The following is a 24,740-nucleotide window of genomic DNA, read 5'->3' on the forward strand; positions in this document are numbered from 1 at the left end:
CTTCTATAATAGGACAAATGGAAGGGTTTGTGATGTATGCAAAATATTTCATTTTGCCTGACATCCCAGCCTGATTATATAGTCATAAGGTAATATTGAAAAGCAAAGAACCTTTAAAAACCTTGTGAAATATAAAGGAAAAGTATAGTCAGAATAAAGAATTTATTACGTGGCTCCATCAGCCAATGGTGAGAGGAAGTGTGGGCATGATCTACGGCTAAGACCTGCCAAAATTAAGCCAAGCCCTATTTATCTGAATGATCTTTACTTGCTGACTTCAGAAAGCTCCTTAAAAACAAAGGTTGGGATCATTTCAGAAAAAAAAAGGATGCCTGAAATATCCCAGTAAGCATACATTCTTAATAACATATATGATCTAAATGTTCTTCTATCTCACATGTCTAGAATCAAAATAGAACTCACTGGTAAATTTACATTGAAACTTTTTTTTTCTTGACAAAAAATATATACGGAAGGCTGTGGTCAATTTTGAAATTCTGTCCCTGTCTTCCTAAAAAAATGCTAATTTCCCAAAATCTCCACCGAATTCTAAGCCTGCACATCTGCTTTTCCAGTGTGCCTGCTTCCTGCCCCATGGCCACCACCATGGGCTGGGCTGCACCAGGACCCACTGGCCACCTCAGGCCCCGCTCCCCGTCCCGCCCCAGGGGAGCCCCAGGACCAGCTGCCCGGGCGCAGGGCCAGCCCCTGGTGCAGCTGCACAGCCGCCCCTTGCAGAGGGCTGTGAATCGAGCTGTGTGGGAAAACAGCCGTGAGAAGTGGGGCTTCCCCCTCAGCTCGCCAGAGGCTTGTGAGCTCGAGCCAAACTCTGGGTATGCTGGCTTGTATCAGACATAGTGTGGCCAGCGGGAATAGAGAAGTGACCATCCCCCTGTGCTCAGCACTGGTGAAGTCGCACTTCAAATCCTTTGTTCAGTTTTGGGCTTCTCACTGCAAGAAAGACACTGAGGTGCTGGAGCGAGTTCAGAGAAGGGCAACGAAGCTGGTGAGGGGTCTGGAGCACAAGTCTGATGAGGAGCGGCTGAGGGAAATGGGGCTGTTTAGCCTGGAGAAAAGGAGGCTGAGGGGAGACCTTATTGCTCTCTGCAACCACCTGAAAGGAGGTTGTAGCATGGAGGGGGTTGGTCTCTTCTCCTGAATAACAAGTGATGGGATGAGAGGAAATGTCTTTAAGTTGTGCCAGGAGAGGTTCAGATTAAATATTAGGAAAAAATTCTTCATGGAAAAGGTTGTCAGGCATTGGAACAGGCTGCCCAGGGAAGTGGTTGAGTCACCATCCCTGGAGGGGTTTAAAAGACGTATAGATGAGGTTCTTAGGGACATGGTTCACTGGTTCACTTGGCAGTGCTAGGTTAATGGTTGGACTCAATGTTCTTAACGGTCTCTTCCAGCCAAAAAGATTCTATGATTCTGTTCTATGATTCTATGCTTGTACCTCTCCATGGGCCTCCCTGACCACACCTGTGGGCCAACACTCCATCCTGGTCTGGGTCCATCCATCCCTATGGCCCTGGCCAGCTCTCTAGGGCTGTGTCTGGACCCAGTGACCACCCCTGGACTCACTGCTGCTCCAGGGATGTGCCAGGAGAGCAAAGACCCTACCTGCCTCTCCACCCCAGCCTCCAACTCCTGGCTGCTGCACTGCTGCTGCATCAACAGCATCTGCATCTCCTCTCGTTCCTGGGATGTGCAAAAGCAGAAGCTGAAAGATGGTGCAAAACCACAAGTGTTTGGAAGATGAAGTAGCCTGGTCAAATACCATAACTATTGAAGAGATCAAACTGTGCTGCAAAAACATGATCCAGCTGAACTATGTGCAATTACTCATGCAATGGCAAGTTTGCTCATTAACTTCTCTGCAAGAGCTTTTCCCTTGCTACACATCATTTCTAGGGTCTGAAAACAAGGAGCTACCCTTGCACGGCCGGGATTCACACCAGCACATTCAGCTTCCAAATGGACAAAAGAGAGCACATGAAAATCAACAATGTTGGTCCTTAGTCACTCAGAAATATTTGCATGATAAAAATCACATACTTTCACTGCAAGCTGAGTCAACTGCTGCTGTCAACTAGCTGCTGCCATTTTAACGAAAGTAACTGTTGATAAACATCAGGAAATACCGCAGATTTCACTGTGCTTTTTGCTCCTTAGGAGCAAACAAGGTACTGTGAATAGGGCAAGGCATTAGTTTCCTAAGGGAGGTGGGGTTAGAGGAGTAAAGCTGCCTTCTTTGGCAAGCAAAGATATCTTAACTGTAAGCTACTAAATTAACTTTGAACGCTCCTAAGATCTTGGATCGGTATAATACAATACAAAGAATGTTCCACTCCTTGACCAGTTTTTGGCTTGGAAAAACAAAAGCAATGAACTAATAAAGAATAGTCCGGTCCCAAACAAGAAATTAATCACTGCAAAAAGAAAACAACACAAAAAAAGAGCCACTAATACAAACTGTGATCTTAACTACTGAATTAAAATGTTTACAACAAATGTGTTTACTTATAGTATAACTGAATAAGCTGCAACACAGCTTTACATTTTGGGTAAGGCAAATCTGTTTGGACTTATAAATAATGTTTTTTGCATAAAATTTTTAAAAATACATGGTAGGTTTAGTACCATAATGCATAAAGACTTCCTGTGGTGCAATTACTACACAATAAAACCCAGATGTGCTACTTTGAAAGCTCAAGGAAAAGTAAGTGATGCTGAATTTTTGAAACTGATTCAGCTGCTTTCAGAGTAAGGTGACAAAAATAACAAGATCATTTTGTTACATGATAGTTTACTTTGTCTCTCAGTATCAACATTTTAGCCTCTAAGAACTATGGGAAGCTGACAAAACTCCATCTCTTCTCCTGTCAAATGCAACATGACTATATGATATGCCATTTAATAACTCTAAGAATAACTCTAAGAATATTCCTCTTAATATATTATTGCAGACATTCATTGAGCATGCTTCTGATCTCCTCACAAGAAAAAGCGTGTAACAAATCTCTGTGTGGCTTTGCACTGAGAGAATAAAGAACATGGACACACAAAAGAACATCTTCCTCCTCACTGCTGATTCCAGGGAGACACAATATATTGCTTTTGGTGCAACCTGTCTTTAGTTCCTGAGTGAACAACTTGGATCAGTGTTAGGATATGGCTGTTCATAAACAAAAGTGTCTCTAATCCACACAGACACAATAGAAATCACCCTTAAAGAAATCATCCTAGGAATAGTGATTAATTGATCAGAAGTTAAGAAGCATATTGGTTTCATAGGCATGGCAGCAAAAAAGAATGTCCAGGAAGAATTTGAGGAATAACAAGGGAAAGAGACATTTAAGGGAACTCTCTTATTGGTGAATGGGGCAGACAGCATACAAGAAAGAAAGGACTAGAAATAAGGAATCTAAATCTATAGACCATATGACTACATTTCCATGTATGCAATACCTGCAGTGAGTGTGTTAGTCTGCCTTACATTGTACGAGGCTGACAGGTGAAATCCTGGTTCTGATAAAAGAAAAATCAAAAATCCTGCCTTACTGCCCATCTGCAGCATGATGCACACCATGATCCTCATCACTGCAGACCAAGGCATGGCTGGTGGTGTCGGTGAAACCAAGGGGTTTTCCCTCATGTAGCTGCCTGGATGCCACCTCCTTCACTCAGGACTTCTCATAGTTCTTTCTTCACAGCTCCATGACTGAAGGTAGAAAGAGGCCTCTCTGCACTACCCAAATTCTTTCAGGGTTCACAGAAATTTTGAATAAAGTGACGAGGTATCCCCGGAGGCTCCTCAATGTACTGGTTTTTTTTGCAAGGTATTATTATTCTGTCCTATTTTCTCACAGATCACAATTCTGAATCTAAGATGAATCAAACCGTACACTAATAGGATTGTGACATTTCTTTTTGGGGGATCTCCTAGGTAGAGCTATTCATAGAATCATAGAATAACTGTGGTTGGAAGAGACCCCCAGGATCGAGTCCAACCATAACCTAACCTAACTGTAGCACTAAACCATGTCCCTAAGAACCTCATCTAAATGCCTTTTAAACATCTTTTAAATATCTCCAGGGACGGTGACTCCACCACTTCCCTGGGCAGCCTGTTCCAATGCCTGACAATCCCTTCCGTGAAGAATTTTTTCCTAATATCCAATCTAAATCTTCCTTGGCGCAACTCAATCATTTCATGATCACTATACCCAAGGCAACCTCCAACCGACACGTTGCCCACGAGCCCTTCTCTATTCACAAACAACAGATGCGGGGGGGCTCCTTCCCTGGTAGGCTCACTAAGCAGATGTGCTAGGAAGTTGTCTTCCATACACTCCAGAGGCCTCCTAGACTGCTCTGCTTCCTCTCTGCTGTGTTGTACTTCCAGTAGACATCTGGTAAGTTGAAGTCCCCCGTAAGAACAAGGGCTAGTGATCGGGAGACTTTTCCCAGCTGCCTGCAAAATATTTTGTCTGCCTCTTTATCCTTCAACAGACCCCCACCAGGATGTCCGCCTTGTTGCCCTTCTCCTTTATTCTCATTCAACCCTATCATCACCCTCAAGTTCCAAACAATCAAAACCCTCCCTAACATACATGGCTACCCCACCTCCTCTCCCTCCTCACCTATCCCTTCTGAAGCAGTGCGCAGGTAGGTGGTCTGGTATTTCCAGGAAGAGGCATTTACTTTTCATGCACTAAGTAATTCAGCAGAAGAAATCAATACGTCAAATTGACGACTCATTCCTAGATCACCTGGGCAGCATGCATGCCGTAACTATCTCATTTTGCACACTGCCATCTTAATGCATGTGTTCACAGTGGACATGCTCAGCAGGTGATTACTCCACCCTGGCTTCTTTCATCCTGGAAATCCTGCGTTAACGTAAAAAGTCCTCCAGTTTCAACCAGACAAAATTTTCCAGATGGAATAAAACAGGCCCCATCTGGGAAAACCTGGATGTAAGATAGTCACAGAGTATTGACACATTTTAACTTAGAGAAATAACTCAGGCACTCATGTCAGCAATTTGATTTCACAATGAAGTCTACAGAAAGAAGTACATATCATTGTTGGCTTTATCCTCTTTTTATAAGAATTGCTGCTTCTCCGCCTTTGATGACATTCCCCCTAATATATCCCTTACAATGTCACAGAAGCCATGAGAATTTTATCTCATGCATTACTTCGATTCTGTTTTCTTTCTACATAAACCTCTCTATATATCTATGTATGTTCTCATTTTTATACATCAGCTATCATCTCTTACTTGTAGGTATTTTTGCAAATGTTATTCTAACTTGTTCTCTCTTACTTTTGTTTCTTTAATCTGGCAATCATTCTCTTCTTTTCTGGGATTCCATTGCTCCCATCAGAATAGAACTTTTTTTAAAAAGTTGTTTTCCTTAGGGACAGTTTAAAGTATTTACTAAGGGGGCATCAGTAAAGTTATAAAATGTCACAAAACTACTTAGGAAGAGGTGAGCTTTGGGAACGACAAAAGGAAAAAAAAAAAATCAGCATTATCAAATGATATATCCTCTCTGAAAAATAAAAAACCCAAATCCTAGGATTATATTTTGGATGCAATATATTTGCAGAGCGAGAAAGAGGGAGAAGAAATCTGCAAACTTGGCCAAACTTTGGGTATTTAACACAACTTAATTTTATTTAAGCCAGATGAAGATTTAAATCTACAATTTAGAATAGTTCCGAAGTTATTTGGGGGCTTTAACATTGCCAGTGTATGCCAAAAAGCGCTAAAGATAACTGGAGCCTGATCCACTCCATCTGGCTGTCTCTACTTGCATCTCCATCCAGGGACTCTTCCTTAGCTCTCTTCAAGTTTGCAACCAGCATCCTTTCCCCTCCCCAAAGGCACCATTTCTTCTTCCCCAATCCTCAGATAACCTAAACATCCTCCTTTTTCTTCCTCTCGCTTCTTTCTCTACTGAGAAACATCTGTCTCCCTAACAGCTCGCAGCAGTCTGCCAGGCAAGACTTCCATTCAAATGCTCCAAGTTCCCCTCTTTCTCTCTCCCTCCTTTCTGGCTTTCTCCTTAATCTCATCCTGGTTTCTTCCTATATGCATTTTCACTCATATAACACCACTTATCTCTAGCAGCTGTTAGTCATTCACGTATATATGGCTGTCAAGCTCAGCTGCTCTGCTTGTCTCATTACAGGCAGAACCATGACTTTTAAGGTCTAGTCCCATAAACTTCACTCATTCACAGTATTTTTTAAATCAAAGCTAATAAAGCACTTCATAACATAAGCACATTTATCTGTGTAACAAATAGTAGAAGGTTCAATGTGACAAACAGGATTACAATATAAAGAATAGGACTGCACCTGCCATTACTCAGGTGCTGCTGCTTCTCATACTTTGTCACTTTGCAAACACACTTGACCAGAGCTGTCACCACAAGGAGCAAGCCCTCTGCTTCTCTCACCCCCAGCTGCCTGCTCCCAGTCCTGTGCCAGCCCAAGTTTTTATGAATACAAGTGGTGATCTGATCCAGGCTGAAGTCAGCTCTCACCCCTCTTCTCTACTTGAGACTGATTAGTTTAAACAAGTAATTTTCCAATTCAGTTCACCACACGACTACAGAAAGATGTGTGCTGGCCAAGGGAAGGGAGTGGCATATGGGTGGAAAATGGGATAAATATTTTGGTGGCAATGCAGCTCTAGTTTTTCATGGAAACGTGACCAAACTTTCCCACTCGCATTCATTGGAGTGTTCCATCTCCTATGCAGCCCCCACCTTAGGAACTGTTAAATCAGGGAAATCAGACCTTCAAGCAGGCCAATTTTCTCTTCCAAGATACTCTGGGAAAACCAGCATGTGGCAATTCAAGAAGCCATGACCAGACTGCACCCACTAACTGATGCAGCTCCAACACCTCTTCAGTATAGCTCTGCATTAACGCCACAGCCTGCAGTCTACAAGCAAGAACATGAAGGAGAATGAATTAGCAAAGCTACAGCTGAAGCTCAGGTATCATGCTACGCACGCTACAGCACAACTTCTTCAAAGGAAGGATCATACCAAAAATGCCTCCTTTTTATGTCAACTGATCCCAGTGATGTCATTACTTGGCCTAGAACACTCGCGTTATCACCAGCCTGCTCTGGTTTCAATAGCACGTGGTCCATTTAGTGCTACTCAGCAGAATGATGCATCTATGAAAACATGGCAAAGAAATGTAGCACGTGACACTCGAGGTCCTCGCCCGTGTCCCTTCCCATGGGGCTGTGGGTCCCCAGCTCACCACCTCTTGCTCAGCCACAATGTGAAGAGACCAACCAGCCACGCAGACCCACAGGTAAACTCTCCCTGCCAGCTGCAGCGTGAGTGCAGAATTGTCATGTGTCACAACTCCTGCTGCAAAAGCCCTAGTACTTCCCATTCCTTAACATATTATGCCATCTCACCACAAAGATGTAACCACATCAGATATCTATGAGAGTACAAAGTCATAAAAAAAGGGGTGAGAGTTGCAGACAGTAGGATTAACATATGAGTAGGATAGCTTTTGAAAATAATGTAACCAGAGTCCCACTTGCACGTGACCATGTTACCCACATTTGGTGGCTGACCAATGCGGCCACAAACCATGTCTTAGCAACCTGTTAGTCTGCTGTATTCAGGCCTGATCCAGAGCCTACTCGCATTAATGACAATCTTTCCATTAAATTCAGCAAGCTTTGTAACACCCAAATGTTGCACTCTCCTGTATGTTATCACTCATTTCCTTCACATCCTTGAGGCAATGACCCAAGAGTTTAATAACTTCTGTTTACATCAACACCTCAAGTGGATAGACACAGCCACCCATATAGCACCTAACTTACCTATTTTTGGATTTAAAAATTTAATTTAAACAAGAATTTATTTATAAACATGCCTCTGGTTTGTAAAAATTAGCCATAGCTTCAACTTCTCAGTCCTCAGACGAGGTCTGTACTTAACTGAAGATACTTCATCAGCAGGTTAACTTCTCCAAAGTAGTCTCTGGTACCTATAGTACTGTATTTTTGGTGCTTTTCTTATGAAAATGAAGCAGCTGTGGGGCTTCCTTTGCTCTCACTTTAACAAATTGCCCAATCTGTGCAAAAGTAATAGAGGAATACTTCCAACAACCTGACACTGAAGCCTCATGCTTCTCTGCTAAAGATCATTTTGTTGAAGGCAGTAATCTGTAAAGCTTGCAGAGATGATTTGTTGGTTGTTTCTTTTAACTGAATGATAGATAAGCCATCCAGCAAAAGAAAAAGCAGTTCCTCACTTTCTAGTACCAAGGAAACTGCCTTTCCCCCCGCTCTCTCCTCAGTAAAAGTCCCCAGACATTTTACTTACAGCATCCACTTTGACGGCTGACAGCACGACTTCCATCAGGATCAGCAGAAGCCCCAGATCCCTGCAGGGAAAGGTGAATAAGCACAAGATTGTTTTAAGCCAGCACAAAACAAGCACGTGATGAAACTCTGCAGTTAAAGGTGACAATACCACTTTAAAGCAGTTATTTCCAAAAGCCTGCCGAGCGGAATTACTTACTGACAAACAAAAATACGTGCGCTGGGAAGCTGCGAGATGTCCATTTTCGCTCCTTCCCTGCCCGTGGGCTCGGCTCAGGGTTTCCTCCCGCCGGACGGCCGCCCCTGCAAGGCAAAGAAGAGCCCGCATGTAACTCCGGTCCCCTCGGCGAAGGTCTCCGGGCTCGGCGGGGCGGGGAGCGGCCCCACCGGCCGGGCCGATCCCGGGACGGGGAAGGAGAAGAGGTGGCGCCGCTCCCCGCGTCGCGCTTAGCGGCGTCCCTCCGGCGCGCACCTACCCGCGGGGGCGCGGACCCCGACGGGCCGGGCAGAGCCAGTGTCCCCGGCCCCTTCCCTTGCCCCGGCCCCTTCCGCGCCCGCTCCGCACCGTTGCGCGCCGCGCTACCGTGCCCTCCGGGCGGCAGCGGCAGTTTGGGGCGAGGAAGCGGCGCGCCGCCCCCCCTCCGCCCACACCCCCCCGTCGCCGGCCCGCCACCCACCCGCGGCGGGGAGGAGGAGGAGGAACTGCGGCCGGCGGGGAGCGGGCGAGGTTGCGCCCTCCCAGGGTCCCCGCCCGGGGGGAGGAGAGGGGGCTGCCGCCGCCCATCGGTTACGGCGCGGCTAGTCCCTCGCCCCCGAGGCATTGCAGGCGCCGCGGCCGCCACGGAGGGGAGAGGCGCGCATGTGGGGCCGGCCCCGCGGAGCCCCACACTGAGCCGCCGGCGCCCCGCCGCCCAGGGACCGACGGCGCGGTGCGGTGCGCGGCAGCATGCGGCTCTGGCTGGGCTTCGGGCTGCTGCTGAGCGCCGAGCTCAGCGCCGTGTCTGCCGCGGTGAGTACGCGGGGGGCGGCTCCCCCGGGCTGCGCGACGGGGTGCCACGCGGGACCCTCTCCCGGGGACGCGCGGGGAGGGGACGGGGTGCCCGCGGGGATCGGCGCGGTGAGCCCCCATTTCTGTTCTCTGCCCCTGACTGAATTGCGCGGGGCCTCCGCTCTCGGAAGGGTGGAGCGGCCAGGTGAGCTTGGTGGGGATGCCCGGCTGCCCTTCCGCGGGTGCGGGGCGGCGCGGCCGGCACCGCGCGTGGGGCCCCGACCTCCCCACGGGCTGGCGGTGGGGTGCGGGTTAGCGCTGGGAGACGGGCCGGCCCCGCCGCCCTTCGCTCTCCCACGGGTCAGCCAGGAGCGCCGCTGGCTGGGGAGGGAACATAAAGCACGCACACACCCGGGACCTAGAAGTAGCAAGTTGTGTTTCCACTGAAAAAAAAAATAGCTTTCCTGAAGGGGAAGGGAAAGGAAAGGAAAGGAAAGGAAAGGAAAGGAAAGGAAAGGAAAAAGTGGCTGGTTGCTTGGACTCCAAGTGGGTGCTCGCTGCCTTTGACCCCCGCGATGGGCAGTAGGCTGGAGAGCAGGAAGGATTCCGATGATAATGGTTAGTTGAAGCTGAGTGCTGGCACCTCTCCCGATGGAGCCAGATTCAGCCACAGACATTTAAAATCGAAAGTATGCAAGTAGTCTGAAAGTTTTGCTCAGGGAGCTAATTTTATCACTGAGATATTAGCTATCCGCTGTCCTTAAGTTAAAGGACTCTTTCCTGGCGCTCCTGAAGTATTTGTGCAGTTCCCTCTGTACCTCTAAGTAAAGGGCAGTGGACACAATAGTTTGAAATAGGTCATCTTTTCGTGTCTCTTTGGTTTCTTGCATTTGGTTAGGTTGATATTGGAGCAGTGAAGTTCAGGGGTGCAGAAAACTCTTCAGTGGGCACTGGCAGATGGATTTTAGTCGTACTTCCTGCTATAAATGTAAGATCTTGTATTAGCATTTTAATCAGTAAAGGAAGTATGGGAAATGGTTATTTTAAACTCTTTTTCTGCAGTTTCAGATGGAATTAAGTTCTATAATGAATTATGGTATCTCTGTGTGACCATGGGGATAGTATGTATGCCTTGAATCAGCTGAAGTAAGAAATGCACTGAACTTCTGGTGTCTTATCTGTTGCTCCTAGGCTGATAATATCAGGTTTATTGTGACTGATGTAAATCACTTGGTGATGCACCTCTTAGGCGATTCACTCATCATGTGGCATTAAGCTGATTAAACTGTATTCCTTTCAGGATATAATTAATTTTAATTAATTAAAATATTTTGAAGTAAATTATTCATGTTTGAGTTCTGAATTTGGTATTCCTGGAAGTATAAATGTCAGTTTGTGAGATGTGCTTTTGTCTTGTGCTGTAAAGTAATTGGGTAAAATCATGACAGTCATGTCAAAGACAGAAAACTACATAGGGAAGATGTGCTTATCAAAAGAAGATACAAATTTTAATATCAGTTACACTATTGAAGGTCTTCTGTAGCAACTCTGAAGAGGCTCTATTTTAGAAGTGTCTTTAATGTACTGGATAAATTGTTCTATTAAGATTTCTGGAGCTGTTAATTATATTATGAAGTTATCCTCCTAATTAACCATAACTATGCTATGCTGACTGCAGATTTACAGTTCCTCATCAGCGCCACTGGGAAACACAAGTATTAGCTCCTTGCAGTTTTGTTGCCTTAGATAAACTTTCAGCCATACATGGATGGCCTTTCAGTCAGTTCAGTTCTGCTGGCATTGTCCCCAGCTCCACGCTGTTGCCTGTCACTAGCAACTACCCAAAAGGCGATGGAGGCTGCTGTTGGCTTGTAGTGTACCAGGAGTGGCTGGTGGTTGAGGAGCTTCTCTTTGGAGGTCCTTGAGCCAGGCTGATGCCTCTGAGTGATCATGGCTGGGTGGTGTGATCCACTATACACCTGGGCAGGACCTCTTCTGTTTTTGGAGAGCTGGCAGAGCTGGCCCAGTGCTTACATTGTCCTCAGAAGAATTAGTTCCCCCTGTTTACATTTCAAGAGGGGTTGTGTTAGCAGAAAACTGCATGGTAGGCAAGGTTCTATGCAGTACTGTTTGCCATAGGCTAAATGGAGCAACTGCTGTTCTGCAAAATACGATGCTGGTTCTTTCCTTCCCCAAAATAGCTTGTATCAGGTAGATTAAATAAAATATATGTATTATTTGTGCAGCCACAGTCTTTTCATATTCTTAACTGTCCTATGGCCTTCATCACAGAATCACTGATACTGGAGGGTACCTTGGAGATCATCTGGTCCAATGCCCTGCACAGACCAGGGCCAACTGCAGCAGGCTGCTCAAAGCCATGTCCAGCCAGTTTTTTGAATGTCTCCAAGGACACAGACTCTTCAGTCTCTCTGGGCAACTTGTGCAGGTGTTTGGTCACCCTCACAGGAAAAACTGTTTCTTCATATGTGCATTGTGGTTGTGCAGGTACTTGAGATCGTGCCTGTGAATGCAAACGTAGCAGAAGCAGCTCGTGCCGTGCTGGGGGTGGTGGTTCTGCAGTGTAACAGGGCTGGCAGAGTGAAAAATTGTTTTTATCTCTGACATATCTGTGATTAAATACATACAAGGAGATTTGGAAGGTCTGCTCTCACAGAAGCATTTGAAGTAGCAAAGCCAGACTTGAGCCAGCTAATGTCAGGATCATGTGTCTCAGTACAGAAAAGGGAGCTGCTCCATGGCAGCTGCCACAGGTTGTAATGTGGCACCTTTAAAGTGCATCCAGATGTTGCACTGGAAGCTCAGTGTTTTTTACATCAACTAATTATAATTAAAATGCTAATTATAGCTAATCTAGGCTTTTGTACTGTTCTATGTTCTTGTCAGAAGACTAATTTTCAAATTGTAAGGAGAGCAGAGTGGAAGACAGGGCAGTAGATTAAGAAGTTTCCAGGTCAGGCTTGAGGCACTGCTCCCACGAGACAGTTACAGGAGAAGCTTGTTTTGATGGTTCTCTGCAGGGGATCTCATTTCTGACACTTTCAGGCTGCCATTTCCTTTGAAAAAAGTCCATTTCCTAACATTAGTACTGCTTGGTTGAGAGATGACAATGCCATGGAAATCCTGGTTTCATGTTTCGGTACCTTGTGGTTGCCTCTGCAGTGCTGGTCCTTGTGCTTTCTGCAACAGAGTAAGATCTTCTGGCTGTGCTTGAGCCCCAGGGCAAGTTGCCTTTGGCACGAGTGCGCTGGCTGCCATGTAATGCCATGGGAATGGAGGAGATGACCTGTCTACTGCTGATGGGTGGTGGGCTTAGCGGTCTCTCCAAGATCCCAAACCATCTCCTGTTCCCCTTTTAGTGTTGCCAAAACAGGAGCTGGAGCAAAGCTAAGGGCAAACTCTCTCCAGCTACTAGGAGAAGGCAGGCCAAAACAGTGATAAAAGCATGCATAATTTTTTCCACAATGCTGATTCCCCCAGTGCTGTTTGAGCTGAGCGTGTGGTGGCAGCTGGGGACACACTGGTGGAAGGCCAGGAGGTTCCTGTCCCTGGGTGAGCCCTGTCTGGGGTCTGGTGCTGTGTCCATCTCTGGGCAGAGGCAGCTCTGCTGTATCACCTTCACACCTTCCCCATGTCACCCATCCTATTTTTAAATTGTGTTTGGGGTTGCAGTCAGAGACGTGTGAGTGTAGGCCAAAAGCAAAAAAAATAAATTGCTTCCAACTAGTGTGAACAGATTTGCTGTTCCTTTTTCACTAAAAAACGTAGTTTATTGAGATGAATAAGTACAGGGCAGATAAACCTAGAGCAGATAAAAGAAATGCCTTGGGCTTTTGGTGTGTCACTGAAGAGAGGTCATATGACTGAGTCTGGATGACTGGCAGCGTTTCACTTGGTGTGGTTTTACTAATGAAGTCAGGCTGGGTTGGGCACCTGCCTTCTGCAGCCATTTGTGTCTAGGGCTGCCACTGTCTTAGATGCTGAGAGACCTGTCCCCTAAGACTACTGGACATCTTTGTCCCTGAATGTCCTCAAGGACTTGTCAATACCAAGAGCACATCTAACAACCTGTGATGGGTTTTAGTTCAGGATGGAGATATGGTCACTTCAATTCAGAAAATGAGGCCAGAAGGAGAGACCCAAATGACTTCCAGTAAGTTAAGCACCTCTTGGGCTACAAGATTTCACAGAGGAGTAGGAGATGGAGTTTGGTTTCCCCTGTCAGGCTGTGGCAGGGTGCAAGAGGGTCTGAAAAAGAGTACAGCATTCCCTTTTCTTCCTTTTGGAGAGAGGTGGCTTGTCAGGAAGGGGTATGAGAACATGGGATGGCCAAGGGTGCACCACAGAGGGCCATGAAAGCGTGGGCAGGGAGGTGGCCTTCCGGTCCAAGGTGAGGAGCACTTGCAGGGGAAGCAGCAGTCGTGGGTTTGCCTGTCCACCCCTACAAGTGGGGAGTCATTTGTTCAATATATATACTGAGCAAAATGCATGGGCATGTCTGGGAGCAAAGGGAACAAACCTGATGCCTCTTTGCTCCCAGGATCCCATCCTGCTGTCCTTCCTGCCCACTTTCCCTGTCTCTCCTTCTGACTGCCTCTTCTACAGCATCACGGCACAAGGTGCTGGAGTCAGGAGAGAAGGGCAGGCTGTTTTGGGAACACATACCTGTTTGCTGCCAGCTGTGTTGGAGAACGCTGTCCCTGAGCCTCCCTGAGCAGCCATCCCTGACTCATCTTGGTGAACTTCGTTCCTGCGGCCAGCTGCTGAGCGTCAGCACGCGCAAGTGCGTTCCTGGACCGTCATGCCAAGTAGCACAGTTTTCGCTTCTGAGCGTCTGTGTGTATCAAATGCCTGCAGGACTACCGTGGTGTTTCCTAGCAGCTGGTCTGTTTGGCGTATAAAATCCTGGGTTATGTAATGCCTGAGGTTATGCTGGATGTACATACCGTCAGTTACCTTGTTCACATAGAGAAATGTAGGATAGCCGCTGCAGGCAGCTAAGACAATTGTTTAAAAATATCAGAAACCATCTCTAGGGATAGGCTTATGAATATTGTTCTTTTTATAGAACTAGACTAAACAAAGGAAGATTCAACAACCTCAACATGAGAATAAATTGACTTACTTCATCAGTGTTTAAAAGTCACATAGTGCTCCCTTCCCAGAATTTCCGTTGATTTTACCATCACAAAGGCTCTTAACACCTTGCAAAATTTGGTTAAAGGGAAGAATTTGGGCATGGGCTGTGACGTGACTGGGATAGCAACCTCTAGAAAGCAGCTGAAAATGTGAAGTACTGCTGCAATTTAACAGTGTTTGTGGGAAGACAAATTTTTCACTTCTCTGGGTTGTGACTGGCTGGAATGATTCTTGGTGATTTAATACATCAGAGAAGTATGTGGCATTAGCCCTCCAAGAGTCTTTATATAGTAGTATCTTGGACAATGTGGAAGTAAAATACAGAACAAGTTAAAAGGTCAGTATGCCAATGTCTCTCATTATGCCATTCTAATCTGAAGTGGCTTGCAGTAAAGAAGGCAAATGTATTCTTTATAAAGAGTATAAGTAGATAGTGCAAAAAAGCACTGTCTGTTGTTACCCTCTGGCATGTATAAACAGACAAAGAATGATCGAAGATTCAATCAGAAAAAAATTATGTCCATTTTAGCTTTAAGTTTCTATTTAGTATTGAGAAAAATATATGTATATGAGTAAGCAGGTTTGAGTAAATGTTTCAATGATCATAACACTGTCTGTTTAATCTTCCTTTACTTTGACATGTTCTCTTACAGAAAGAGGAGCCTGGGTAAACTTTCTAAATTGGAAAAAAAAAAACAACAACAAAAAAACCAAACTACAGTTGTACATACTTAAAAAGGATTTCAGCTTCCAGTCCGATGTAGTTCTGCTATACTGTGTTAGGCTTTGGATTCACTTATTACCACTTTGATTGATCTAATATCTCAAATATGTATTTTTTAGGAAACCTCTTAATTTCCAACATGAGCAAAAACCATTGTAAGCCTGAAGGTTGTATTAACTCTTCTTCGCTGAGTGTGTGGTGGTGGTAGGAGATACCCTTTTTCACCTCTGATTTGCCAATTCATCAAGCATCTGAAAACTCATACATATGGGTTCTGATGAGAATTGTAGCCCTGCTTTTATCCCCATGCTGGGATGTTGCCAGGGGTGCAGGCACAGGAGCAAGGTGCTGTGGTGCAGGAGCCGGCAGCAGGTGCCGCGGGAGCCGGGAGCCTGGGAATGTGCCAGGGTGGAGATGAGTCAGCCTTGCCTCATAGCCTGCAAAAAACACTCATTTTTCTTGGCCTGAATTGCATTACAGCAAGATAATAAAAAAAGACATGACCAAAGGTGAAATGAAGGGAGCCAGAAAAAAGTTGGAAAAATATGGGGTTTCTATTTTTTTTGTTTTTAATTTTATTTTTTCTTATGTTACCTTCATCTAACGTAGCAAAAGGATATTGTCCTCACATATATTCTGAAATAAATGACACAAGATTTTCCAACATTATCATAGAATCATAGAATAGTTTGGGTTAGAAGGGACCCTCAAAGGTCATCTAGTCCAACCCCCTGCAGTGAGCAGGGACATCTGCAACTAGACCAGGTTGCTCAGAGCCCCGTCCAGCCTGGCCTGGAATGTCTCCAGGGATGGGGCATCTACCACCTCTCTGGGCAACCTGGGCTGGTGTTTTACCACCCTCACTGTAAAAAATTTCTTCCTCATGTCCAGCCTGAATCTCCCCTCTTTTAGTTTAAAACCATTACCCCTTGTCCTGTTGTAACAGACCCTGCTAAAAAGTCTGTCCCCATCATTCTTATAGGACCCTTTTAAGTACTGAAAGGCCTGGATATGGCCTTTGCCATTGTGTCAACCTGATTAACATTATGCCAGACTAATTAGTAGAAAGTGTAACTGTGTCTTCAGCAAAGCTATTAATCTACTTTTACGGAATTTTATGCTGGTTAGGGTTTTTTTTTTGGGTGGATCCAAGAGAAGAACTACTAAACATCCTCTGTTCCCCTCCTTTCCTCTGCCTTTTCTCTCTGTTCACACTGCTGCTGCCTTCACCTTTACTGCTGCTGGCAAACAGCCTTTTGCAGAGTCTGAGGAAGGGTGTGCATCTTCAACAGAACAATGTAAAGGACAAAACACAAAGTGCTTCTGTCAAGGGTGCAGAGTAAACAAATTGCAAAGTAATAATTCATTTGCTTTCATCTTTTTGTGGCTTTCATCCTTTGGTAGCAGTGACAGAGGCAGCGTTCTGAGATGAAGGTTTTCAACATGGCTGAGAGGGAACTGGCGGAAGAAATTATCAAAGTAATAAAATAAATACAAGAATTAGTTTAATACACAAGGATTAGCGTGAGGAACTAGAATATTTTAATTAAAACCTAGTGAGTTAGGTCTTTTGCATTCAGAAGAGATGTAGCCTTTTTATAGATGAAGAGTGGGACAAACTATCCATTGTCCTGTCTGTAGGTAACAATGTATACTGTAGAGAACATTTCAAATGCTACAACTGGGAAGCAGAAATACTTTTTTGGGTAAGGTTTTGTCACCCCAGCAGAGAGCTTTGTCCAGCTGTTAAAGTGGGTGCAGAAGAGATGTGCTGAAGAGCTGGAGTTTGCAGGCTCTGTGCTTCATCTCTGATTTGAAATATGATGAAAGCTACAAATCAGTCTAGATGTTCAACTTTTTTTAAAAGCTGACAGACGTCTGCTGGTATGCCTTCGTGTTTGCTAGAAGAAAATTTCTTGAGGCAACTATAACAACATTGCATCTTCTTTACCAGCTTTAAAATGCAGTGTCCACCCTTTTCTCCACCCATGTTTGTCTCAGCTGTTCTGGGATTTATAATCTCTCTGGCTACCTGGGAGGTCTGTGGTTTCACCAAGATGCTCAACCTTCCTTCTAGCCAAGGTTTCCCCTCATAGGTCTTCTTTATCTGAGGATATTGTCTTAACGCTGGGGCATGAACCTGGAAGAGCATTTCTAAATCACTTAGTGGATAAAAGTGTTTTAATTCATCAGTATATTTGATGCTATTTGTGCCTAAGGAGTCTTTCTGTAGATATTCTTGTTGGAAATTCACAGTGAAGTATGTAATCTTTCATGCAAATATCACTAACTTAGGGGAAAATGTATTGTTTTATTAGCTGGTTCTATTTTAACAGATAATTTATGGGATCCTTAGTTTAGTATACAGATACCGGAATGAAGAAGACTTTTTTTTCCTTTTGGTCATGACAAATGTTTCAGCTATAGCTAAGGGATAAAACAAATTAGCCCATTTTCACTGGATAGCTATGTGCTGACTTGATATTGTAAGGCTTTCAGTCTTATTAGTCCAGTTGTTTATCTAGTGGAAGAAAACTCGTTTTCTAGTCTACTGAAGACTTCTGTTGAAATATCTGTTAATCTAAAACCATTGAAACAAATCCTAGGATTGCAATGAAATCCAAATAAGGCTGAAAAATTACACTGGTATGGACTTATGGGGGTGTAAAGAATCAGACCAAAACTTTGAAGAAAAATTAGTACATTAATGCTTTGTATTCATAGTGCACATATTAAGGGAAAAATCAGCTAAGTGAGGGTAGACTCAAACATTCCTGGAATTTTCGTATTGTGCTTGAAGCTCTGTCCCTTTTATGGCAATGGTAAGTCAGTTATCTGCTAGCAGAATAAAAAAGGATAAATTCTGTCTGCCATAAAGCCAAGATACATGTGCAAGCAGTATTCAGGGCCAAAACCCATTTTTTGAGCTGTAGATACATATGTGTTTTTAACAATTTGTAAGAACAGGCAAGGAAGATGAAAACTACGTAAATACTTATAATATTGTGGCTTTGCTTGATATAATTCTGAGGGATTTTTTAAATTGAAACTGTCTCTCTATTTTTTGCTCAAGTCTATTAACTGGAGCTGTATCTTTCTTAAGAACAGTTGCATTTTTGGAATCAACATGGAAATATTTAGAGAAAAATGGGGAATAGCAAGAGGTATTTTTCCTAGGAAGTCTATGTTTATATATATTTTTTTTATTATTATTTTTTTTTTTTTAAGTGGTACAGTGATTCTGAGATTTCAAGGCTGTGTGACTCATCCTAAGGGGCCAAAGTAGAAATACAGCAAGGAGGACCCCAGAATCAAGGGATTATAGGAGATTGTCAAAAACCAGCATTACGAAAAGAAAAAAGTCAGGAAAGAGGGCAAGGACTGGATGCTAGAGACCTGAACTTACAGTTTTGCTTAGGTGTAGAACAGCTGTGGGAGCTGCCCCTGGCTCCTGGCCCCTGTCACCAGCTGTAAGGACGCCACAGCTGGCAGTCCCAGCCTGGGAGGGGTTGTTCCTCTGATCCTTACTGGTATGTCCCAGCTGGGGGAAGACTCAGACATGGGTTCTGGTGATGTTAATTCTTATGCAACGTAATCCTACTGTCTGTGACTTTTCCCATTGCTATTTTAAAACTTACTTCCCATTATGGACCTTGGTGATACAGCAAATGTTGTACCAGTGCCGAAAGTCTTTGGGTTAAATAACGTCTCAGCTCATGCCCTGAGAATGGCAAAATAATAGTTCAAATCATGCAGAAAACCAAATCCATCTTGCTGGGGACATGCCTTTGAAAACGTGCTCTGAATCACACTGGTCAGACAAACAGTGGATGCTGATTTTGGATGTATTTTCCAGGAATGATGTGCTTGGTTGGGACAGAGCTTGTGGTCTTGCATGGACCGGATGTGTCATGAGCTGAGAAAATCTTTGAATGGCAGCCTCTGAGATGTGCAGACAGGCAACCCCCAACCTCAGTGATTTCACCTCAGTGCCCTGTGTCCTGTCAGGTGCAGGGTCATCTCCCCAAAGCTGCTAATGATTTCAGCTTCCATTTAATTCATTTTTAGAGTAGTTGAAGGTGCTAAGGATGTGGAAGGATTTTTCCTATAACATCAAGGAAACCAAAGAAGATGATGGTGACAGGACAAGGCCAGAAAACCGCATAGATCAAAAATGAGGCAGAGTTTTTGTGAGGATGCTTCTGTGTGCTGTCATTACCAGAATAATGCTTTTTTCTTAGTGTCTTCAAATAAAATCCTCAAAGGAACCATCTTAGCAAGTGATTGCCTTGTAGCCATTTGTGGCACCACAGTCTTTGCAAAGGTAACATACATACCTATTAAAAGGTGGTTATTCTAAACACCTTCCTCACATTCCAAAACTCTTCCTCACTGATACCACAGGAGCTGCTGATGACAGAATGGACTTGGCAATGTGAGAGCAAGAGTCTGTGTGATCTTGTACATACACTATTCCTGGATGCTACCAGACCCATAGAAAGTGCAATGGTACAAAACACATAGAGGATATTATCCAGACTAACTGAACCTATGTTAAGGCATGAGGTGACATCTATATGGTCCCTGTGCAACTTGAAATGAAAGCAGCATAACGTGATTTTGGTTCAGAGTTTGCAAATTACCAATTTTGTGCACGATTTCAGTCACTCACACAGTATGAGACACATCTTTGTACATTGATAGGCCTGTAAGTCTGGTCCCTTTTCAGCAGGAGACATATTGGTTTGATGTCAATATATCAATATAATATATTTTAATAGTCTCACGTTGATTAAAATTAAATGAATCATTATAGCACATAAGAGAGAACAGCATGCATAACCTAACACAGTACCAAAGCCGTCTGTGTACTGAGTATCTTCTGTTGAGTTCAGGTTTATTTTAGCTGGACTATTACCCTGTGCCATGGGGCCCATAAGCAATTATCTGTATTTGTAAATCCACATTCGTTATCGTAGATTAAAGTCTGAACATTTTATGAACAAAATGTGAAAGGTTCTGCATTTCTCTCCCGGTGCTTGCTCAGATGCGTGCCATCACTGCAATGGTAATGGGCAATTACACGGGATGGGTTTGCACATGGTGCAGTGTGTGTCTGTATTGTCCAAGGAAAATGTGTGAAATCGATTGATATGGGAAGGTGCATATGTGATTATGTCATGTCTTGTGTTGTTTTTGATAACATCCCTACATTTCTGATGAATGTGGTTCAGCTGTCTAGAAAATTATTTCACAGGTCTAAATCCAAAGATAAATAAATTATATCAAACCAGTCATGAAGATGGAGAATGAATTCTCTGCAAAGTTGCATATATTACTGGATGAAGTATTGCTGAAAAGAATTGATGTTGTGATGTACTTACAATGTGAGCCTATTATATGAGTTTTTCTGTACCTGAACATGACTATTGAATTTCTGGAACGATAGGTAAAATGTGAAGCTTGGGTACACCACCACTATTTAAACCAGAATTCATAATGTTGTATGTAAAGTGATCTGTTTCTTGTCACTATAGTTTGCTGTGTTAGAAAGTGTGAAGTGCAGAATTCCTGTGCTTAGATTTATAGTATTAGATGGAAGCTGCCAAGAAAGCCTTTTTAAAATCTGAATCACATGATGCTAAAGGCAGAATTATGATGTATCTTCATAATTGATCTCATAGTTGTTGCTGGTGGTAGGCAGCGATCTGTATGTTTCCCTCAGTACCAATTATCAATCTGATAGCCCCATATCAAGTGAGATAATTCATAGGATTTAGTCATTTGACAGAATTTTGTTGCTGATGCTTCAATATCTGACTGGTTGCAGGAACTATTTAGTTGTGTAAAACTGGGTCTGTCATGGAGAAGTCTGATCTTACACAGGTGTCCACTTCTTCAGACTGGTTATTCTCCTGCCTTTGTTTGCGGGGGCAGAAAAGGGATGGAACTGTAAAAGAGTCCCAGCACTTTGGTTGTGGTGAAATACTGAGGTATCAGCTGGGCGGAGAAATAATTTCTGTGTATATTGGCTGGATAAGACCAATGACCAAACTTAGTTGTCCCCACCATGTGTGCTATGGTCCCCGTGGGACAACTGGTCTGAGGGAACTTTACTGAGGTGTAAGAAGGCATGCTGGCCCTCACCAGCTTCGTTGCCCTTCTCTGAACTCGCTCCAGTACATCCTTAGCTTGTCCTGCTGGGACCGCAGAGGTTTAATCTCCAGCAGAACCTGAAATGGTAGCACTGCCCCATCCCTGCCTGGAATCAAAGTTGAAGTCTTCATCTGACTGCAATAAGAAGCAAGAGCAATGCCTGTTGCATCCCCTTCAAAACCTACAGGCGATGAGAAAGGGGAGGGAACGAGCTGTAAAAAGACCAGAAAATGTCAGTAAGATCTATGTGTCTTTTCTTACTCCAAGGGTGTTTCAGGGATTTGTTTATGGCATGAGAAATTACTTCTGTCACTGAAGAATTATTACCTGCAGAGAACTAGGCTAGCAGTCTGGGTCAGCAGAACAAAAACAAGTTTCATCAGCTCAGTCATCTGAGGGTTACTTGGAATTAGCAGATTTACAGGGAGAAAAACCAGAGGGTGGTCAGATGTCCTGTGCCTGTTTTCTTCCCTTACAACCAGCTTTACCCTGTTCCCTAGATTGAAAGTCTGATATCTTGTCTGTAACTTCATTTTTTTCATATATGTTTGTTTAAATGTTGAATCTTAGTGATGATGGACCGATAGCTTCCTCAAAATTTAGTCAATTATAATATAACAGAACAGGTGAAAGCATATGCTATTGTCTAATGTTGAGAACCTCTCTCAGCTGAGAAACTACCTAAGTGTAGAGTCTTACATCTGGGCAGGAACAACCCCAGGTTCCAGTATAAGTTGAGGAATGACCTGTTAGAGAGCAGTGTAGGGGAAAGGGACCTGGGGGTCCTGGTGGACAGCAGGATGGCCATGAGCCAGCACTGTGCCCTTGTGGCCAGGAAGGCCAATGGCATCCTGGGGTGTATTAGAAGAGGGGTGGTTAGTAGTTTGAGAAAGGTTCTCCTTCCCCTCTACTCTGCCCTGGTGAGACCCCATCTGTAATATTGTGTCCAGTTCTGAGCCCCTCAGGCTGAGTGATCAAGTAGATATTCACCGTAAATAATAAAGACATTAATAAAGAGACATCTTCCAAAATGTTATCAGTAGAGTACAAGGCAACTTTCTTTGCAGGGTTTGTTTTAATATTTCTCACTGTATAGTGAACACTTGAAACTATCTGTGGATGTATTTCTTGGTACCAGTTTTTCTCTTCCTTGTAAGTCTAACAGTGCAAAGGGCACAGGCTACTGTGTGGGACGTTCTGGTAGTGTTTTAGTCCCGTGTTGTTTTCAGAGAAGAGGTACTAAGAATGGGAGGTTGACTGAAACCCATACAGTTTTCTGGCCGTGTCCAGCTGGTGTATTGTACTGACAGCTGGTACAGATCACAGCATCTACAACCCCTATGAAATGCTGGAAATACATATGGTTTTGGGGAAAAACCAGCCCAAAATGTTTAGGAATAAAAGATCACTTTAAATTTTCTAGTTTTGTCTCTTTATTTCCAAGCCCTATTGAGAAATGCTGGAAAGGAAAATTTTGCAGGAAAAAATCAAAAGAAATTTACATTATGTGTTTTCGTCTCAGAATAGCAAGTAAAATAATTGCTAGCCTAATGACAAAAATGTTAGTGCTGTGCTTCTGTTTATCAGAATACTTTCTAAAATTATAAATAGTTTGAATAAACAACTTCATTTTAGAAACTGCACTATCAGCCAAACACAATTCCTGTGCACTGCAAGGTGCACTGTGTACTATTCTCCATCCTGTGCAAAGTACACTATTGTGTCTGGACATTGGCTTATGATGTTTCTTGACTCAGATTTTTTCACCAGAAGCATCTCCTTTGTTTTTGTTGTTGAATGAGGTACCTGCACACATACTTGTTTCTGAAATCTTCATTTTTCTTTACAAGTTAACGATACTGATGTTTTATTTCTTGCAACATTTTCTCTATTCTAGGCCTATGTCATTGGTGCCTACTAACAGAAGAATCTGTCAATAGAACTCTCTCAATATTATATGTAATATTAAAAAATATTTTATACTTCATTTCATGAGAACATATTTAGCACTGCTCATGGCTTTGGAGACTGAGATGCATCATTCATGATGTAGAAGGTAAAACCTCATTTTGGTAAGCAAGTATCTGTTGCAGATAAGTTTTTTCCTTCCTCTCATTCCCTTTTATTTTTCCTCAGGAAATGTGGGACATTTCTCCCCCTGCCCAACACCTTTAAAACCTGTGGGAGCTTCTCACATCTTAGTCAGGACCATGGATCTAGATGGTTAATCAAGAAAGAATAACAGGTTCCAGCAACTTTCTTTTCCCTTGCCAATAAACCCAGCATAGCCAAGATTCTGACTCAGTGGTAAAAATAAAATAGTATTTCTCTCTTCTTTTAGCTTAAATTATGAACTCACACACTGCAGTCTAAGGTTTTATTTTTCCCATTTGCTTTATTCTGTGGCACTCTCATCAAACCTTTTTAGACATGGTGCTGTGGACGCTGCGTCCTGTCCAAAGGAAGAGTGTCTGTTGCAGAAATAAACCTGCAATGTTGTCTCTGAACACACACTGCCGTGCCACAAACCCCTTGAGTGCTGTCATTTTTTTTCTCTGAAGAATCCAATGCGATCCGGTTGCATCTCCAGTGGTTCCGCTCCCCTTGCACATCCACCTGCTGCCTCAGCTACAAGCAGGATTGCAAGGCGGTTCAGGTTCTGCAGCCTGAAGTGATGGATCCTGCAGATTTCTAAGGAGCTTTTCCCCAGCTGGGCGCTGGAGTAGCTACTGCAGGTTTGCTGCAGCACTGGCGAGTCCTGCTAAGGCCCTTGCAGGCTGTGAAGAGCTCATGCAGGCTTTCTTGGTACCTTTCCCTTCTTCCTTTGGTCTCTCCAAGGAACTGTTGTCCCTGAGCAGCTCCGTCTGGCTGCTGGGATACCCTTCCCAAGCAAATAGTGTGGCTCTTGAGCTCCATAAAGCTGATCATCTCCTCCTCTGGTTGCTCTTCTTGGCTAAGATCAGTTTGTCCTTGACCTAGTGGGCTGAGGAAGGTGTTGCAGGTTGACCATGGCTGGCTGTGTGTGCAGGAGCAGAAATTCATTCCCTCTTTTGCCACAAGCTGCTTTGGCAGCCCTGGGAAGTATTTTTAGCTTCCCTCTATCTCCCTTTCCCAAAGGTGAAGTGAGGATAACAAAATTTACTGATCTTCAAAGCGGGATGTAAGTCAGTTTTGTGATATTCTGTGACAGGGATTATACAAAGCCTGAAAGTGTAAAGTAAAATCTCATTTGGCTGAGTTTGAGTGTTATTTTTTTCAGTATCACCAGCTTCAGGAATAAAAGGAGTGCATGTGTCCCAGAAGTTGGCAGTGCAGTTCAACTCATCACT

General features: G+C 43.9%; 2 protein-coding genes across 2 annotated transcripts in view; one reads left to right on the forward strand and one right to left on the reverse strand.

Annotated features, from left to right (window-relative positions):
• COL4A2 (collagen type IV alpha 2 chain) overlaps positions 1-8,626 on the reverse strand; it is a gene marked incomplete at both ends in the record, with an annotated part of 147,662 nt that extends 139,036 nt beyond the window's left edge. The window contains 2 exons of the mRNA XM_080363860.1: positions 8,385-8,445; positions 8,583-8,626. Of these exons, the coding sequence (XP_080219986.1) occupies positions 8,385-8,445; positions 8,583-8,626 (105 nt within the window). The remainder of the gene's footprint in view (positions 1-8,384; positions 8,446-8,582) is intronic.
• A 703-nt stretch (positions 8,627-9,329) lies between these two features.
• Positions 9,330-24,740, forward strand: part of COL4A1 (collagen type IV alpha 1 chain) — a gene marked incomplete at both ends in the record, with an annotated part of 132,487 nt that continues 117,076 nt past the window's right edge. The window contains one exon of the mRNA XM_080363190.1: positions 9,330-9,392. Within this exon, the coding sequence (XP_080219316.1) occupies positions 9,330-9,392 (63 nt within the window). The remainder of the gene's footprint in view (positions 9,393-24,740) is intronic.

Source organism: Nesoenas mayeri (genome assembly GCF_963082525.1).
Source record: "Nesoenas mayeri genome assembly, chromosome: 1".
Classification (NCBI taxonomy): domain Eukaryota; kingdom Metazoa; phylum Chordata; class Aves; order Columbiformes; family Columbidae; genus Nesoenas; species Nesoenas mayeri.